Here is a 15,584-nt window from a genome sequence, read left to right as displayed (position 1 = left end):
GACCTGTAGCTCCCCAGTGCCAGCAGCACTTGTGCAGGCCAAGATCATGACACTCCCACCATCATGCTTGACTGTAGGCAAGACACACTTGTCTTTGTACTCCTCACCTGGTTGCCGCCACACACGCTTAATACCATCTAAACCAAATAAGTTTATCTTGGTCTCATTGGACCACAGGACATGGTTCCAGTAATGTCCTTAGTCTGCTAGTCTTCAGCAAACTGTTTGCGGGATTTCTGATGCATCATCTTTAGAAGAGGCTTTCTTCTGGGATGACAGCCATGCAGACCAATTTGATGCAGTTTGTGGCATATGGTCTGAGCACTGACAGGCTGACCCCCCCACCCCTTCAACCTCTGCAGCAATGCTCGCAGCACTCATACGTCTATTTCCCAAAGACAACCTGTGAACGTGACGCTGAGCACATACCCTCAACTTCTTTGGTCGACCATGGCAAGGCCTGTTCTGAGTGTAACCTGTCCTGTAAAAACGCTGTATGGTCTTGCCCACCATGCTGCAGCTCAGTTTCAGGGTCTTGGCAATCTTTTTATAGCCTAGGCCATCTTTATGTAGAGCAACAATTCTTTTTTTCAGATCCTCAGAAAGTTCTTTGCCATGAGGTGCCATGTTGAACTTCCAGTGACCATTATGAGAGAGTGTGAGAGTGATAACACCAAATTTAACACACCTGCTCCCCATTCACACCTGAGACCTTGTAACACTAACGAGTCACATGACCCCGGGGAGGGAAAATGGCTAATTGGGCCCATTTCCACTTAGGGGTGTACTCACTTTTGTTGCCAACGGTTTAGACATTATTGGCTGTGTGTTGAGTTATTTTGAGGGGACAGCAAATTTACACTGTTGTACAGGTTGTACACTCACTATATATATATATATATATATATATATATATATATATATATATATACACACATTGTAGCCCTTTGCATTAAAGTAGATGAAAAAATATATTTATGCAATTTTCATATTCTGCTATGTGCAGAACATTGGATTATGAAATATGTAAAATGATCTTCTTATGTTAAAATAATCGTGATTGTGTTTGCGCGATTTGTGGGTGTTTTTTTTTTTTTTTTTTTTTCGGCTCCATTGAAGAATATGAGGAAATGCAATTTAGCGGTTTTAATGCTCAAACGTGAGCACAAACTACCTCTCCACTCGTAATCTGGCCCACAATAGGCAAATTAAAGTGGTGAAAATGGTGTTTCTGACAGCAGTAATATTTTTACATTTAAATTTAAATTAATATAGCAACATTGTTCTTTTTTACTTCCTGATGTTTCTCATTGGATGATAGATACTTTCTACTAACTATCATTGGCTGATAGGCACTTCCTGCTACTACTCAATGGTTGATATCCACATTATTATAGGCCGAGGAATATTAACCAGATGTACACAGCCTATAGTGCTGTATTATTTTAAGTTTAAATAATTTTTACTTCAGTCAAACAGTTCCACTTGATTAAATGCTGCTCTTTCATAAGGTAGAGAAAGGTGTCCCTTTAAGAAGGGAGACCTGTTTAGGGTAAATGATGTTTAGTCAAAACTTCTGGGTTGTGATAATTTACCCAATAAAGGCACATTAAGGTGCTCATTGTTCCAGGATTCAAACAGACGGTCTGTACTATTAATATATGCAGATCCTGTTAATAGATAACCCAGTGAGCAAAGATGGATTCTGAGTATTTGATTAGAGCAGGAATTGCCAGCATTAGACATAAATTACTAAATTAAAATATATTTAAAATAATAATTACATTGCTAAAATAATATTTCAAAAGCTTAAGCTACATGTTCCAAATAAGCTTTATCACCTGATAATACATATTCTCCTGTTTGGAGATAAATTGTAGTGCAGACTTCACAGGGGCTGAACTCACTGAATGATAAAGCATAAAGGGTGGAACCTTTCAGCACTGCAAGATCTCTCAAAATATTATAGGCGATACTTGTCTAAGGGGTGTTCTCTGCATTTCTATAAATGAAGCAGAGACAAGCCCAGTGAAATATAGCACTGCATGATATGAGAGTTTTGTTACACATACATTTTGCTTTGTTTTTTTATGTTACTTTACAATTCAGATTGGGTCCTTTCAGTATTATTACATTTAAGCTTTGCACTTTCTATTTTATATTTTACTATATTTAGGGACTTTTTTATCATGGCCCGAATTGGGCCAAAAACCTCTGTTAAAGCAGGGGTCTTAGGACCGCTGCTCCTTAACTCGTCCGCTGCCTCTGAGGCTGCAGACATCAATCTGCCCGATCGTGTACGATCGGGTTGATTGACACCCCATGCAAGCGGCCGATTGCCTGCAAATCTGCTGGGGGGGGGCATTGCACAAGTAGTTCACCAGAACTGCTTGTGCAATGTTAAATGCTGACAGTGTATGCTGACAGCGTATGCTGTCGGCATTCAGCGATGTTTGGCAGCGGATCATGTCCACCAGACATTGATAAATCGGCCCCTAGAGTTTTAATAATAATTTTACAAATTCTGATTATGTTTGGAAAGTTTCTGTGTTACTTTAACAAATTTAGATCATACTTGTATATTTCTGTGTATATAAAAAAGAGGAATAGAGTGGCGCTCTAAACAGAGCTAGAGGAATAGATGTATAAATAATAAATGTGTAAATAATAAATAAATAATAAACTATTAAATAAAAAAATATATATAAAAAAATATACAAATAAAAGTATAAATAAAATAAACGCCAAGGGTAATACCTGATTAAATTAAATAACTTAAATAACCTGATAGTCCAAAAAAGAGAGTAATCTCATATCATAAACAGATACAAATATTTATTCAATTCCATAAAATAAAATTAAGAAAACGATCTAGTGTTAGCACACATCGCTAAAGGGAAAAAACCTCTTATAATAATACAGGTGGCCCTCGTTTTACAACGGTTCAATTTACACTGTTTCAGAATAACAACCTTTTTTTCCAGTCATGTGACTGCTATTGAAAAGCATTGAGAAGCAGTGCATTTATTAAAATAGCCAGTAGGTGGAGCTGTCCGCATATGTTGCAGCAAAGCCAAGCAAACTGAAATTAATCAATTTAACCAGACCTGAGCTATCGAGCAGATTTCAAACGAACAAGATCTTCCTGTCTATAAATCAGTCCAGATTGGAATGCATAGAAAGAACTGTTTGCAGAAAAATGCAAGTGAAGTCTGTGTTGTGTGATTATTTTATTTGGTTTATAATGCTGTTTAGCATTTAAAGTCTTCATTTCAAAGCTTTAAAAATAATGCATAAGGTGTTACTTATGACAATTTTGAGAGGGGCCTGGAACCTAACTCCCTCACTTCCCATTGACTTACATTATACACTGGGTTTCAATTTACAACGGTTTCGATTTACAACCATTCCTTCTGGAACCTAACCCCGGCGTAAACTGAGGGCTACCTGTATATTCATACAGTGGGGCAAAAAAGTATTTAGTCAGCCACCAATTGTGCAAGTTCTCCCACTTAAGAAGATGAGAGAGGCCTGTAATTTTCATCATAGGTATACCTCAACTATGAGAGCTAAAATGTGGAAACAAATCCAGACAATCACATTGTCTGATTTGGAAAGAACTTATTTGCATATTATGGTTGAAAATAAGTATTTGGTCACCTACAAACAAGCAAGATTTCTGGCTCTCACAGACCTGTATCTTCTTCTTTAAGAGGCCCCTCTGTCCTCCACTCATTACCTTTATTAATGGCACCTGTTGGAACTTGTTATCAGTATAAAAGACACCTGTCCACAACCTCAAACAGTCACACTCCAAAGTCCACTATGGTGAAGACCAAAGAGCTGTCAAAGGACACCAGAAACAAAATTGTAGACCTGCACCAGGCTGGGAAGACTGAATCTGCAATAGGCAAGAAGCTTGGTGTGAAGAAATCAACTGTGGGAACAATAATTAGAAAATGGAAGACATACAAGACTACTGATAATCTCCCTCGATCTGGGGCTCCACGCAAGATCTCACCCCGTGGGGTCAAAAGGATCACAAGAACGGTGAGCAAACGTCCCAGAACCACATGGGGGGACCTAGTGAATGACCTGCAGAGAGCTGGGTCCAACGTAACAAAGGCTATCTTCAGTAACACACTACACCGCCAGGGTCTCAGATCCTGCAGTGCCAGACGTGTCCCCCTGCTTAAGCCAGTACATGTCCGGGCCCGTCTGAAGTATGCTAGAGAGCATTTGGATGATCCAGAAGCGGATTGGGAGAATGTCATATGGTCAGATGAAACCAAAGTAGAACTGTTTGGTAGAAACACAACTCGTCGTTTGGAGGAGAGAGAATGCTGAGTTGCAACCAAAGAACACCATACCTACTGTGAAGCAAGGGGGGGCAACATCATGCTTTGGGGCTGTTTCTCTGCAAAGGGAACAGGACGACTGATCCATGTACATGAAAGAATTAATGGGGCCATGTATCATGAGATTTTGAGTGCAAACTTCCTTCCATCAGCAAGGGCATTGAAGATGAAACGTGGCTGGGTCTTTCAGCATGACAATGATCTCAAACACACCGCCCGTGCAAAAAAGAAGTGGCTTCGTAAGAAGCATTTCAAGGTCCTGGAGTGGCATAGCCAGTCTCCAGATCCCAACCCCATAGAAAACCTTTGGAGGGAGTTGAAAGTCTGTGTTGCCCAGCGACAGCCCCAAAACATCACTGCTCTAGAGGAGCAGGAATGGACCAACATACCAGCAACAGTGTGTGACAACCTTGTGAAGACTTACAGAAAACGTTTGACCTCTGTCATTGCCAACAAAGGATATATAACAAAGTATTGAGATGAACTTTTGATATTGACCAAATACTTATTTTCCACCATAATTTGCAAATAAATTCTTTCCAAATCAGACAATGTGATTGTGTGGATTTGTTTCCACATTTTGTCTCTCATAGTTGAGGTATACCTATGATGAGAATTACAGGCCTCTCTCATCTTCTTAAGTGGGAGAACTTGCACAATTGGTGGCAGACTAAATACTTTTTTGCCCCACAGTATATAAAAGTGTTCTCTGTGAGAGCTAATAGAATAAAATGTATGTATGTCACTAAGCTTCGTTATAAAAATACAGATATATAATACATAAGATAAAAAATGCTTATAATATTTGTGCAGTAATTTAGCAAAGTTCTGGCATAATTCTGTTGGTGAAAAATGGCTTTTTTATATATTTTGTATCCAACACTGATAATGTGTCGATCTTTAAAAGTCACTTATAAAAAAAGGCAAAGATGTATCCTTTTAGGGTGTTTATAATCACTATTGAAAAAGGCAAAGATATATCCTTTCCGAGTTCCTATTGTGACTTAAATAGTAATATTTTTAAGTTCTCCAAAGGTACTTCACGCACCACATTCTCTGTACTGACCGGTCAGTTGAATGTTGTATATTTCTTTATCAAGTGTCTTACCTAACCTCTGACGGATGCATCTACATCTGTGACAGACTTGTATGCTGTAATTCTTACCACACTAAGTTCTCCGTGACTTCTAGGCGTGTGTACAGTGTCTTCACTGCCAGCGTGTGTGTCTCTGGTCACCTGACCTGATCCGCCAATCAGGAAGCCGGTTGGGGCGCTCCAAATTCAAACCACGGAAGTATAGTGGTACTATCGCTTTTTCAGCATCCGACCAGTGTACAATTCTTTGTATATTTCTGTGTATCTTTTACAAATTACATTGCACTTTGTTTTTTTCTCTTTTGTAAAATATAACACAGCTTTAGAAAGTGTGAGGTACCAGGCAGTTCCCTGAGCTGAACAAGGGAGTTCCCAGGGTATGTCTGTAGCTCTCTCACAATTCTTGTAAAATGCTGTAAGGATTTTACACAAGCAGGTCTCACTGATTTATCTCGCCAGCAGGTGACATTTGCTCAAAATTCAAAATAGACTTATTTAACTGGCAAAAACAAGTTAAACTGCAGTGTAAACATTTCAGTTTAATGAGTACTCACTGCAAACTGACGCCTAGATTTAGAGTTCTGCGGCCAAAGGGGTGCGTTAGCTATGCGTGTATTTTTTCCCCCGCACCTTTTAAATACCGCTGGTATTTAGAGTTCACAGAAGGGCTGCATTAGGCTCCAAAAAGGGAGCGTAGAGCATAATTTAACGCCACTGCAACTGTAAATACCAGCGGTGCTTACGGACGCGGCCAGCTTCAAAAACGTGCTCGTGCACGATTCCCCCATAGGAAACAATGGGGCAGTTTGAGCTGGAAAAAAACCTAACACCTGCAAAAAAGCAGCGTTCAGCTCCTAACGCAGCCACATTGTTTCCTATGGGGAAACACTTCCTAAGTCTGCACCTAACACCCTAACATGTACCCCGAGTCTAAACACCCCTAACCTTACACTTATTAACCCCTAATCTGCCGCCCCCGCTATCGCTGACCCCTGCATATTATTATTAACCCCCAATCTGCCGCTCCGTAAACCGCCGCAACCTACGTTATCCCTATAAACCCCTAATCTGCTGCCCCTAACCCCCGCCGACCCCTATATTATATTTATTACCCCTAATCTGCCCCCCAAACATCACCGCTACCTTACCTACACTTATTAACCCCTAATCTGCCAACCGGACCTCACCGCTACTCTAATAAATGTATTAACCCCTAAAGCTAAGTCTAACCCTAACACTAACACCCCCCCTAAGTTAAATATAATTTTTATCTAACTAAATAAAATAAATCTTATTAAATAAATTATTCCTATTTAAAGCTAAATACTTACCTGTAAAATAAACCCTAATATAGCTACAATATAAATAATAATTATATTGTAGCTATTTTAGGATTAATATTTATTTTACAGGCAACTTTGTATTTATTTTAACCAGGTACAATAGCTATTAAATAGTTAATAACTATTTAATAGCTACCTAGTTAAAATGATTACAAAATTACCTGTAAAATAAATCCTAACCTAAGTTACAATTAAACCTAACACTACACTATCAATAAATTAATTAAATAAACTACCTACAATTATCTACAATTAAATCAACTAAACTAAATTACAAAAAAAAAACCCACTAAATTACAAAACATAAAAAAAGATTACAAGAATTTTAAACTAATTACACCTACTCTAAGCCCCCTAAAAAAATAACAAAGCCCCCCAAAATACAAAAATTCCCTACCCTATTCTAAAATAAAAATTGTAAAGCTCTTTTACCTTACCAGCCCTTAAAAGGGCCTTTTGCGGGGCATGCCCCAAAGAATTCTGCTCTTTTGCCTGTAAAAAAAAAACATACAATACCCCCCCCCAACATTACAACCCACCACCCACATACCCCTAATCTAACCCAAACCCCCCCTTAAATAAACCTAAAACTACCCCCCTGAAGATCTTCCTACCTTGAGTCGTCTTCACTCAGCCGAGCCGAATTCTTCATCCAATCCGGGCAATGTCTTCATCCAAGCGGGGGCTGAAGAGGTCCATCATCTGGCTGAAGTCTTCATCCAAGCGGGGGCTGAAGAGGTCCATCATCCGGCTGAAGTCTTCATCCAAGCGGGGGCTGAAGAGGTCCATCATCCGGCTGAAGTCTTCTATCAAGCGGCATCTTCAATCTTCTTTCTTCCGGCTCCATCGTCATCCCGCCGACGTGGAACATCCTTCCTCCACGACGAACTCCCGACGAATGAAGGTTCCTTTAAGGGACGTCATCCAAGATGGCGTCCCTCGAATTCCGATTTTGGCTGATAGGATTCTATCAGCCAATCTGAATTAAGGTAGGAATAATCTGATTGGCTGATGGAATCAGCCAATCAGATTCAAGTTCAATCCGATTGGCTGATCCAATCAGCCAATCAGATTGAGCTCGCATTCTATTGGCTGTTCCAATCAGCCAATAGAATGCGAGCTCAATCTGATTGGCTGATCCAATCAGCCAATCGGATTGAACTTGAATCTGATTGGCTGATTCAATCAGCCAATCAGAATTTTCCAACCTTAATTCCGATTGGCTGATAGAATCCTATCAGCCAATCGGAATTCGAGGGACGCCATCTTGGATGACGTCCCTTAAAGGAACCTTCATTTGTCAGGAGTTCGTCGTGGAGGAAGGATGTTCCGCGTCGGCGGGATGAAGATGGAGCCGAAAGAAAGAAGATTGAAGATGCCGCTTGATAGAAGACTTCAGCCGGATGATGGACCTCTTCAGCCCCCGCTTGGATGAAGACATCGCCCGGATTGGATGAAGAATTCGGCTCGGCTGAGTGAAGATGACTCAAGGTAGGAAGATCTTCAGGGGGGTAGTGTTAGGTTTATTTAAGGGGTGTTTGGGCTAGATTAGGGGTATGTGGGTGGTGGGTTGTAATGTTGGGGGGGTATTGTATGGGTTTTTTTTACAGGCAAAAGAGCAGAATTCTTTGGGGCATGCCCCGCAAAAGGACCTTTTAAGGGCTGGTAAGGTAAAAGAGCTTTATAATTTTTATTTTAGAATAGGTTAGGGATTCTTTTTATTTTGGGGGGCTTTGTTATTTTATTAGGGGGCTTAGAGTAGGTGTAATTAGCTTAAAATTGTTGTAATATTTTTATAATGTTTGTAAATTATTTTTTTATTTTTTGTAACTTAGTTCTTTTTTTTATTTTTTGTACTTTAGTTAGTGTATTTATTTGTAGGTATTTGTATTTAATTAATTTATTGATAGTGTAGTGTTAGGTTTAATTGTAACTTAGGTTAGGATTTATTTTACAGGTAATTTTGTATTTCTTTTAGCTAGGTAGTTATTAAATAGTTAATAACTATTTAATAGCTATTGTACCTAGTTAAAATAAATACAAAGTCGCCTGTAAAATAAATATTAATCCTAAAATAGCTACAATATAATTATTATTTATTGTAGCTATATTAGGGTTTATTTTACAGGAAAGTATTTAGCTTTAAATTGGATTAATTTATTTAATAAGAATTATTTTATTTTGTTAGATAAAAATTATATTTAACTTAGGGGGGTGTTAGGGTTAGGGTTAGACTTAGCTTTAGGAGTTAATACATTTATTAGAGTAGCGGTGAGGTCTGGTCGGCAGATTAGGGGTTAATAAGTGTAAGTAGGTAGCGGCGACGTTGGGGGGAGGGCAGATTAGGGGTTAATAAATATTATGTAGGTGTCGGCGGTGTTAGGAGCAGCAGATTAGGGGTACATAGGGATAACGTAGGTGGCGGCGGTGTGTGGTCGGCAGATTAGGGGTAAAAAAAATTATTAGAGTGGCGGAGATGTGGGGGGACCTCGGTTTAGGGGTACATAGGTAGTTTATGGGTGTTAGTGTACTTTAGAGCACAGTAGTAAGGAGCTTTATGAACCGGCGTTAGCCCATACAGTTCTTAACTCCTGGCTTTTCTCTGCGGCTGGAGTCTTGTTGTTAGATTTCTAACGCTTACTTCAGCCAAGACTCTAAATACTGGCGTTAGAAAGATCCCATTGAAAAGATAGGCTACGCAATTGGCGTATGGGGATCTGTGGTATGGAAAAGTCGCGGCTGCAAAGTGAGCGTTGGACCCTTTCATGACTGACTCTAAATACCAGCGGGCGGTAAAAACCAGCGTTAGGACCCCCTAGCGCTGGTTTTGACGGCTAACGCAGAACTCTAAATCTAGGCGTGAGACTTTAGTGGAGAAGTATGGTGAAGAAATATAGCAAAATCTGCCTTTTTAGAATTTCACTAGGGATCTCACAGAGCTGAAGGATCATTTTTATATTATCTCGTTTGAGCGGAGAGGTTAATATTATCAGGTCCTAAGGGCTAATATTTATGCCAATATTAAGATAAAATTAACCATTGTTGTACAATTTATCATTAAATCAATTTATATTAAAATAGGAAATTAATTTGTGCTTTGGATAGCTTAAAGTGATGGTAAATTCACACGTTTAAAAAACGCTAGGATTCACCATCATTAAAAATTAACTGGAGTTTCATTGATCACTTATTAAAATGGTGCTAAACTAAACCTGTTCTGTGGCAGCTCGCTAAAGTAAGTGTCTCCAGCCGCCCATGTCACATCGCTCTTCTCTCAATGAAGTGACGTTTCTACCTAAACCAATAGCCGTGCTAGTCATCTGACAGTGTTATTTAGACAGTTTATTTTTAATGATGGTAAATCCTAGCGTTTTTATAAATGCTCAGATTTATCATCACTTTAAGTAATGTGTTGTAACTTTTCCTTTCACGTCTAAGTTTGTATGGATTTTACATTTAATTAATTTTCTTCCCCAGATAGCTAATATTTAATATTTCCCTTTTAGTCATGCAGAGTCAGTAAGATACACATTTATAATAATTGAGTTAATTTTGCTCTGAGATTACTTATTTTCATTCATTACTCTATGATATTCATATATTTTTCTAATTTCAACTTTAGCCACCAGCTCTACCAGATCGTGTACCACATAAACGTTGCCCAGTTGAAGCAGTTAAAAAGAACTTAGAAAGTTGTACATTACAGAACAAGAATACTTACACATCTATGCCTCTGAAGATGAGTATTTCTACTGATGACGGTAAGCTATCTCTATGTGAATGTAAGTTCTTTAGCAATTTGATTAATCACTTTTGAAGGACAGTGTAATATATTTTTAATAGGTATGTGCAAAATTAATTATTTGGATATTCGTTTGTCAAACAAATTCCAAATATGGCCAAGGGGAGCAGCATTCGGCTATTTTAGGCGCCAGATATATTAGTGTTAATTTAGAACACTAAGATCTGTGCAAATCCAGATTTTTATGTGTTGCACTTTAAGACACCCTTAGCATTTGTAGGGCCCTGGGCAAGACAAATTTGTGTGGCTCCCCAGCCCAGCGCTTTTATTTCCGTCCCCCGTATGCCCTGTAACCTGTATGCCCCTCCCGTCCCGAAATTCATTTGACTAGATTACAAGTTTTTGTCGGTAATGGTGTGCGGTGCAAACAAGCCTTTTTTTCTCAGCGCTCACTTAAGACAGCACTGGTATTACGAGTTTTCTGATACCCAGCGTTAGCCTCAGAAAAGTGAGTGGAGAGCAAAAGATAGAGCCACATCTCACCTCAATACCAGCGCTGCTTACGGTAGCGGTGAGCTGGCTAAACGTGCTTGTGCACGATTTCCCCATAGGAAACAATGGGGCTGAACTGGCTGAAAAAAAACCTAACACCTGCAAAAAAGCAGCGTTCAGCTCCTAACGCAGCCCCATTGTTTCCTATGGGAAAATAGATTTTACGTCTACACCTAACACCCTAACATGAACCCCGAGTCTAAACACCCCTAATCTAACACTTATTAACCCCTAATCTGCTGCCCCCGGCATCGCCGACACCTGCATTATATTATTAACCCCTAATCTGCCGCTCCGGACACCACGACACCTACATTATATTTATAAACCCCTAATCTGCCGCCCCAATGTCGCCGCAACCTAACTACACTTATTAACCCCTAATCTGCCTCCCCCAACGTCGCCGCCACTATAATAAAGTTATTAACCCCTAAACCTAAGTCTATCCCTAAGTCTAACACCCCCCTAATTTAAATATAATTTTAAATAAATCTAAATAAAATAACTACAATTAAATAAATTATTCCTATTTAAAACTAAATACTTACCTGTTAAATAAACCCTAAACTAGCTACAATATAACTAATAGTTACATTTTAGCCATTTTAGGGTTTATTTTTATTTTACAGGCAACTTTGTATTTATTTTAACTAGGTAGAATAGTTATTAAATAGTTATTAACTATTTAATAACTACCTAGTTAAAATAAGTACAAATTTACCTGTAAAATAAACCCTAACCTAAGTTACAATTACACCTAAGACTACACTATAATTAAATTAATTACCTAAACTTACTACAATTAAATACAATTAAATTAAATAAACTAAAGTATGAAAAACAGCAAACACTAAATTACAGAAAATAAAAAAATTATTAATTTTTTTTTTAAACTAATTACACCTACTCTAATCCCCCTAATAAAATAAAAAATCCCCCCCAAAAAATAAAAAGCCCTACCCTTTTGCGGGGCATTGCCCCAAAGTAATCAGCTCTTTTACCTGTAAAAAAAATACAATACCCCCCCAACATTAAAACCCACACACCCAACCCTACTCTAAAACCCACTTAATCTCCCCTTAAAAAAACCTAACACTAACCCCTTGAAGATCACCCTACCTTGAGACGTCTTCACCCAACCGTGCCTAAGTCCTCAACGAAGCCGGGCAGAAGAGACCCTCCAGATGGGCAGAAGTCTTCATCCAATCTGGGCAGAAAAGATCCTGCAGACGGCAGAAGTCTTCATCCATGCGGCATCTTCTATCTTCAACCATCGGACGAGGAGCGGCTCCATCTTGAAGACATCCGAAGCGGAGCATCCATCCAGACCGACGACTACCCGACAAATGACGGTTCCTTTAAATGACGTCATCCAAGATGGCGTCCCTTGAATTCCAATTGGCTGATAGAATTCTATCAGCCAATCGGAATTAAGGTAGGAAAAATCCTATTGGCTGATGCAATCAGCCAATAGAATTGAAGTTCAATCCTATTGGCTGATCCAATCAGCCAATGGGATTGAGCTTGCATTCTATTGGCTGTTCCAATCAGCCAATAGAATGCAAGCTCAATTCTATTGGCTGATTGCATCAGCCAATAGGATTTTTCCTACCTTAATTCCGATTGGCTGATAGAATTCTATCAGCCAATTGGAATTCAAGGGACGCCATCTTGGATGACGTCATTTAAAGGAACCGTCATTCGCTGGGTAGTCGTCGGTCTGGATGGATGCTCTGCGTCGGATGTCTTCAAGATGGAGCCGCACCGCGCCGGAAGGATGAAGATAGAAGATGCCACCTGGATGAAGACTTCTTGCCGTCTGGAGGTCCTCTTCTGCTCAGATCGGATGAAGACTTCTGGCCGTCTGGAGGACCACTTCTGCCTGGCTTCTTGGAGGACTTAGGCCTGGCTGCGTGAAGACGTCTCAAGGTAGGGTGATCTTCAAGGGGTTAGTGTTAGGTTTTATTAAGGGGGGATTGGGTGGGTTTTAGAGTAGGGTTGGGTGTGTGGGTGGTGGGTTGTAATGTTAGGGGGGTATTGTATTTTTTTTTTACAGGTAAAAGAGCTGATTACTTTGGGGCAATGCCCCGCAAAGGCCCTTTTAAGGGCTATTTGTAATTTAGTATAGGGTAGGGAATTTAATTATTTAGGGGGGATTTTTTATTTTGCTAGGGGGATTAGATTAGGTGTAATTAGTTTAAAAAAAATTTAATTATTTTTTATTTTCTGTAATTTAGTGTTTGTTGTTTTTCGTACTTTAGTTTATTTAATTTAATTGTATTTAATTGTAGTTAGTTTAGGTAATTAATTTAATTATAGTGTAGTGTAAGGTATAATTGTAACTTAGGTTAGGGTTTATTTTACAGGTAAATTTGTATTTATTTTAGCTAGGTAGTTATTAAATAGTTAATAACTATTTAATAACTATTCTACCTAGCTAAAATAAATACAAAGTTGCCTGTAAAATAAAAATAAATTCTAAAATAGCTACAATGTAATTATTAATTATATTGTAGCTATCTTAGGGTTTATTTTATAGGTAAGTATTTAGTTTTAAATAGGAATAATTTATTTAATTGTAGTAATTTTATTTATATTTATTTAAATTATATTTAAGTTAGGGGGTGTTAGGGTTAGGGTTAGACTTAGGTTTAGGGGTTAATACATTTAGTATAGTATAGTGTCGGCGATGTTAGGGACGGCAGATTAGGGGTTAATAAAATTTAACTAGTGTTTGCAAGGCGGGAGTGCAGCGATTTAGGGGTTAATATATTTATTAAAGTGGCGGTGATGTCCGGTCAGCAGATTAGAGGTTAAAATTTTTATTTAAGTGTTTGCGATGTGGGGGGGGGGCTCGGTTTAGGGGTTAATAGGTAGTTTATGGGTGTTAGTGTACTTTTTAGCACTTTAGTTAGGAGTTTTATGTTACGGCGTTAGCCCATAAAACTCTTAACTACTGACTTTTAAATGCGGTAGGAGTCTTGACAGGAGAGGGTGTACCGCTCACTTTTTCCAAGACTCGTAATATCGGCGTTAGGAAAATCCCATTGAAAAGATAGGATACACATTTGATGTAAGTGGATTTGCGGAATGCTCGAGTCGCGGAAAAAAAGTGAGCGGTACACCTGTACCTGCCAGACTCGTAATACCAGCGGGCGTTAAAAAAGCAGCGTTGGGACCTCTCAACGCTGCTTTTTAAGGCTAACGCAAGACTCGTAATCTAGGTGATTGTTACTTATAAAGAAAAACACTATGTATTACACCTCCTGAAACCATGAACAATTCTTCATAAACTAAATACAGGATATACATTGCACCTTCTCATACCCTCACCCCTGACAGTGTGGGGCCCCCCAAAGCACTGGGCCCTGGGCAGTGACCCTATTGCCCTGTCCGAAGGGTAGACCTGGTGGCACTTTAACACTAATATATCCAGTTCTAAAAATAGATGAATGCTGCTACACGCGGCCATATTTGGACATTTAAAGATGAATACCCAAATAACTAATTTTGCACATACCAACATTTTAAAATCTGTACTCCCTGTTCAGTTTTTACTTAGTTTTGTGTCTTTCAGAGTTCCCCAATACTTTAAATATGGACAATACAGTGGTACTAAATACATTTGGTGCAAAGTCTCAAAATTATCTTCTACTCTACTAAAAAAAAAAAAAAAACTAGATATAATTCCAGCTAAAAAGTGAGGGACTACAACATTATTTTACAATTTTTTTTAATTAATTCTATTTACCAAAATTATAAACAAATGCTGACAATGCACTAATGGGACACTATCCACAATGAACATCATAATCCCACTCTAAAAACAGTCACAATACAGTAATATAAACCCAGTCACATGACTTATTAGAGTTTAAAGCCAGCATACAAATTACATATTGTACATAAGTACAATCTTGTTTGACAAAGATAAAAGTTGATGGGCCTGCAACACCCTTATCACAAAAAAACACAGTCCCTACCAGAGCTCAGGTAAGTATTGCTGAGGCGGAATGGCCTTGGAAAGTTAACTTTTCAGCCTTAAAATGACACACTTTAACCTTATGAAGATATTTACCTCAAATTACTAGTTCATATCCTAACTTAATAATAACAAATAGCCTCTTAACCCTTTCGTGTCGGGGTTAACGTGTCTACATCGGAACAACTGTTCCGATGTAAACAAATTGAAATCTTGCGATCGTTTACGGGATCACGAGATTTCAATGATGGGATTGCGTCGGGGGGGGGCCTCCCTATGATGCTAGGCATGCCCTCCAGACCATGATCCCATCAGGGAAGCGCCAGTGGCTTCAGGAAAGCCAATCGGTTAGGACGTTGTATTTTGTCCTTCGGCGCAAAAGCCCAGCAAAATTTGGACGAAACAAAATTCCTAATGGCGTTAAAGGGTTAAACTCAAAATCACACACGCTCTCAGACACAAAATCCGAAAGTCGTACAGGGACAACTATACTAAGGACTTCACAAGCTGA

General features: G+C 38.8%; 1 protein-coding gene across 1 annotated transcript in view; it reads left to right on the top strand.

The window, feature by feature from the left end:
* THEMIS2 (thymocyte selection associated family member 2) overlaps positions 1–15,584 on the top strand; it is a 258,646-nt gene that overhangs the window by 230,374 nt on the left and 12,688 nt on the right. Inside the window, exon 5 of the mRNA XM_053705374.1 lies at positions 10,420–10,558. Within this exon, the coding sequence (XP_053561349.1) occupies positions 10,420–10,558 (139 nt within the window). The remainder of the gene's footprint in view (positions 1–10,419; positions 10,559–15,584) is intronic.

This window comes from Bombina bombina, chromosome 3 (genome assembly GCF_027579735.1).
Source record: "Bombina bombina isolate aBomBom1 chromosome 3, aBomBom1.pri, whole genome shotgun sequence".
In the NCBI taxonomy this organism is placed as follows: domain Eukaryota; kingdom Metazoa; phylum Chordata; class Amphibia; order Anura; family Bombinatoridae; genus Bombina; species Bombina bombina.
Note: the sequence above shows the minus strand (reverse complement) of the source record. Positions and strands in the feature narration are given on the sequence as shown.